A 5,074-nucleotide genomic window follows, 5' to 3' on the forward strand; every position below is an offset into this window, starting at 1 on the left:
ACCGACTATGACTTTTCAACGCCGATACAGATTATTGGAAGACCAAAAAAAAGCCGATACCGATTAATCGGACAATTTTAATTTTCTTTTATTTGTAATAATGACAATTACAACAATACTGAATGAACACTTATTTTAACTTAATATAACACATCAATAAAATCAATTTAGCCTCAAATAAATAATGAAACAACAAAGTGTTGGAGAAGAAAGTAAAAGTGCAATATGTGCCATGTAAGAAAGCTAACATTTAAGTTCCTTGCTCAGAACATGAGAACATATGAAAGCTGGTGGTTCCTTTTAACATGAGTCTTCAATATTCCCAGGTAAGAAGTTTTAGGTTGTAGTTGTTATAGGAATTATAGGACTATTTCTCTCTATACCATTTGTATTTCATATACCTTTGACTATTGGATGTTCTTATAGGCACTTTAGTATTGCCAGTGTAACAGTATAGCTTCCATCCCTCTCCCCGCCGCTACCTGGGCTTGAACCAGGAACACATCGACAACAGCCACCCTCGAAGCAGCGTTACCGATCGCTCCACAAAAGCCGCAGCCCTTGCAGAGCAAGGGGAACAACCACTCCAAGTCTCAGAGCGAGTGATGTTTGAAACGTTATTAGCGCGCACCCTGCTAACTAGCTAGCCATTTCACATCGGTTACACCAGCCTAATCTCGGGAGTTGATAGGCTTGAAGTCATAAACAACGCAATGCTTGAAGCACAGCGAAGAGCTGCTGGCAAAACACACGAAAGTGCTGTTTGAATGAATGCTTACGAGCCTGCTGGTGCCTACCATCGCTCAGTCAGACTGCTCTATCAAATCATAGACTTAATTATAACATAATAAACACACAGAAATACGAGCCTTTGGTCATTAATATGGTCGAATCCGGAAACTATCATTTCGAAAACAAAACGTTTATTATTTCAGTGAAATACGGAACCGTTCCATATTTTATCTAACGGATGGCATCCCTAAGTCTAAATATTGCTGTTACATTACACAACCTTCAATGTTTTGTCATAATTACGTAAAATTCTGGCAAATTACTTCGCAATGAGCCAGGCGGCCCAAACTGTTGCATATACACTGACTCTGCGTGCAATGAACGCAAGAGAAGTGACACAATTTCACCTGGTTAATATTGCCTGCTAACCTGAATTTCTTTTAGCTAAATATGCAGGTTTAAAAATATATACTTCTGTGTATTGATTTTAAGAAAGGCATTGATGTTTATGGTTAGGTTCATGTTGGAGCAACGACAGTCCTTTTTCGCGAATGCGCACCACATCGATTATATGCAACGCAGGACACGCTAGATAAACTAGTAATATCATCAACCATGTGTAGTTATAACTAGTGATTATGATTGATTGATTGTTTTTTATAATATAAGTTTAATGCTAGCTAGCAACTTACCTTGGCTTCTTACTGCATTCGCGTAACAGGCAGTCTCCTTGTGAGGCAGGTGGTTAGAGCGTTGGACTAGTTAACTGTAAGGTTGCAAGATTGAATCCCTGAGCAGACCAGGTAAAAATCTGTCGTTCTGCCCCTGAACGAGGCAGTTAACCCACTGTACCTAGGCCGTCATTGAAAATAAGAACGTGTTCTTAACTGACCTGCCTAATTAAATAAAGGTGTAAAAAAAAATTGTGGGGCAAAATTGGCATCCAAAAATACAGATTTCCGATTGTTATGAAAACTTGAAATCGGCCCGAATTAATCGGCCATTCCGATTAATCGGTCGACCTCTAGTGTGTATAGGCTTGTAAATATTCAGGTCTAGAAAAGACTACAATTAATATTTTTTTGTTAACATACAAAATAGATATTTGACATAAATAAACATATTTCTGTGATAGGACAATTTAAAGGACAAAGCACTATCAGCCGAAACCTTCCCACCTAAAGCCACTGTTAACTTCAGACTATTAGAAATTAAAGTGTCAGATACATGATTAAACAGAGTAACACCTACATTTGCCATGTCCATCAACATAACTTCTTGTCAAGCAACAAACCCTGGCCCACTAACAAAAACCCAGTAAGAACAAAAAGAACACGGAGAGCGTCAGATGTCGATAACAGCTCTCTGGTGCCGCAGAGCTGTAGAGACCTGTTTATCGGAAACATCTTTCAATTAAGTGAAGGTTGAGTGTGATGTCAGAGTGGCTTCCCGGGAAAAGGTTAACATGAAAAAAAATAGTCAAGCAGGTGAGGAGATTAAATTGGCACGGCAACTATCCTTGGCCGTCGCTTGGTAACCTGGCCTGGGTCCCTCATTTGCATTGGAGGACTTTACATCACTGAATAGTGGGGGGTTATGAATGTTTCATTAGGGCTAATAGTGTGCAGGGTAGTCAGCCCGAACGAACTACCACCGATTTGGAGATTGCAAAAAATAGAGCTATTCTTAACTTAGAGCAGGTGCCGGGCTAGAGACATAAGTGCTCTATAAGTGTGTGAGTCGGTGTAGCCGCAGCGGTGTACTTCTGTTAAATGACCTTACCCAGAAGGAGAGTCTGCGTCATCTCAGGGTCATTTTTGTTTCATTTATGAATGAAGGATACCAGATGCATATCTTACCTGATATGAGCAGACATGATCAAATATTTGGCAGGGTAATGGATCTTAAAGTAGCACTAACCAAATACACTGTCCTCATGGCTCACACTGTCTCCATATCTATCTATACAACAAGTAAAGAAAATACTGTCCAAAAGCATATGCATGATGACAATGAGTGTAAAATGGTTGGGGGTCAGAGCCATTGATGTCACTGGGACCCTTCTCAGCATGCGTCACCTGGTCCTGCTGCCCACACAAAGCAGGGACACTCTAAGCCCTGGGCTTTGTGGTTCCGACACCAGGTGTGTCATTGTGCAGTTAACATATTGCCATGTGGTGTATCCTCTTAGAATAAACAGTATGGTTCAGGTTGAGAAAGTAGAACCATAATGGTACTATAGAAGGCTTCAAATTAAAATCATTTTTAAAACCATGATAAAAAAATTCATTTCAAGCCCTTCTCATGCCACACACGCGGAGGAAAGCTTGCAGCAGTGTGGACAGGGCACCACCTGTATACTCTTTATAGAGAGGCGAGGCTCAGAGGGTTCGAGTGAAAACAGGACACTGCGGATTAAACGCCCCTGGCCATTCCACATAGGGTTGTTCATTAACTGTACACTTGCTCTCGAAGCCAGCGCTCATTTATTGGACATGGTTGCTACTTCCACACCTCCAATGTATGAGGCAAACTGAGGAAGGATTCATTCTTCTCTGATTTGAAACTCATCAGATGGCATTCAGTGATCCCAGCCACCACTGACAACATTAAGCCAAATCACGTGTACTTAGGTGGAAACAGGGTCAGTGCGTCAGTCAGCTTGGTTTTGGTGTGTACATTGGTGTGGACACGGTTGCTGCTGATTCATCTTGATTGAATACGATACCATATAGGGTGTTTGTCTTGTTTAAACAGCATTCACTGTACGTGGAAATAGTTTCCCTTGAAACACTTTCCGACGTCAAGGTACTAGGCTACATTGTAATAAATTGTACACTTCTGGTAGCCCTGTAATTCAAGTATTTCCACAGAACATGATATTTTTTTCCAATCAGTTCTTTTGACCAATCAGTTCAGCTCTGAAAAAGATCTGATGTGGTTGGTCAAAAGACCAATAAGTGGAAAATGGATCAGAATTGGTCTGCCTGTCCAAACACAGCCTTAGTCTCTAGAGCATGTGGTACAAGCAGCGACAACACACTGCAGTAGCTTGAGATGAGAAACCAAGTTTTCTGCAAAACATACAAGAGAGACGGAGGGTAAAATCATTGGTGGAAAAATGACTAAATTGTCATACTTGAGTAAAGGTAAAAAATGACATGATATAAATCTAATTCCTTATATTAAGCAAACCCGATGGCGTGATTTACGGAACGCCAGGGGCACAATCCAACATCTTTTACAAATGCAGTATTTGTGTTTAGTGAGTTCACCACAGGCATTATATTGATAGGTGTGTGAATTGGACCATATTGAGGTCCTTACTGAGCATTCGAAATGTAACTAGTACTTTTGGGTGTCAAGGAAAGTGTATGGGAGTAAAAAAGTACATATTTTCTTTGGAATAAAATGGAGTAAAATTTGTCAAAAATGTATTGTAAAGTAAACTACCTCCAAACAATGACTTAAGTAGTACTTCAAAGTATTTTTACACCACTGTGTAAAATGCAAGGGCCTTGCAGATGAAGGTTTGTGATTGACCCACTATATAATTATCAGCCACCTGTCAGAAAAACTCAATTCAATAGTGAAGGATTTGGTCTATGGATTTATATTCTGGTTTAATACAGAGGACAACTTTCCTCTTGATGGGATGTGTATGAGAGTCCACTATGATGGCAAAAATGTGGCACAAAGGTGGCAATCATGTTGTAGAGACCATAGCTGGCATGTGGGACAAAATGCATAGGGCTAACTCACCCATATCTGTAGCTTTATCCTTTTCTCATTGTGGAAGACGGTCTTGACCTTGAAGTCTATGCCCACGGTGGAGACAAAGGCTGGGGTGAAGGAGTCATCAGCATAGCGGAACAGGAAGCTGGTCTTCCCCACACTGCTGTTGCCAATGATCAGCAGCTTGAACATGTAGTCAAAGTTCTGGTCAGCCGCATCCTTCTGGGCAGGCTGCTGCTGAAGGCGAGAGTCATTCACTGACGCCATCTAGAAGGGAAGGCAGAGGTGTGAGAGGTGATACTACAGCTCAGGGTGAATTAAACAACAAATCATCAGGTTAGGGGCTCGTAAGTAAGCATTTCACTAAGGTCTACACCTGTTGTAGTCGGCGCATGTGACTAATAACATTTGATATGAGTCTTTGAATTTCATACCAATACAACTCAACAGTTGGTAGGTAAAATCAACAGGCCAGGCCCAGTCCCCTAAATTGTTATGATCCAGTATGTTGCGGGGAGTTTTCAAAACCTGCTCATCATAGCTATTATGACTCAGTCACTTGCAGGCTGCAGCATCTGCCACTGGGTATCAAATTGCACACTATAAA

The 5,074-nt window shown here is 40.9% G+C and overlaps 1 protein-coding gene across 1 annotated transcript; it reads right to left on the bottom strand.

The window, feature by feature from the left end:
* Positions 1-3,201: 3,201 nt before the first annotated feature.
* LOC121842168 (ras-related protein Rab-3C-like) lies at positions 3,202-4,773 on the bottom strand. The gene has a single exon (XM_042312246.1). It carries the CDS (start codon positions 4,732-4,734, stop codon positions 4,486-4,488), a length of 249 nt encoding a protein of 82 aa, XP_042168180.1. The 5' UTR covers positions 4,735-4,773; the 3' UTR covers positions 3,202-4,485.
* Positions 4,774-5,074: the final 301 nt, after the last annotated feature.

This window comes from Oncorhynchus tshawytscha, unplaced genomic scaffold (genome assembly GCF_018296145.1).
Source record: "Oncorhynchus tshawytscha isolate Ot180627B unplaced genomic scaffold, Otsh_v2.0 Un_contig_10443_pilon_pilon, whole genome shotgun sequence".
In the NCBI taxonomy this organism is placed as follows: Eukaryota; Metazoa; Chordata; class Actinopteri; order Salmoniformes; family Salmonidae; genus Oncorhynchus; species Oncorhynchus tshawytscha.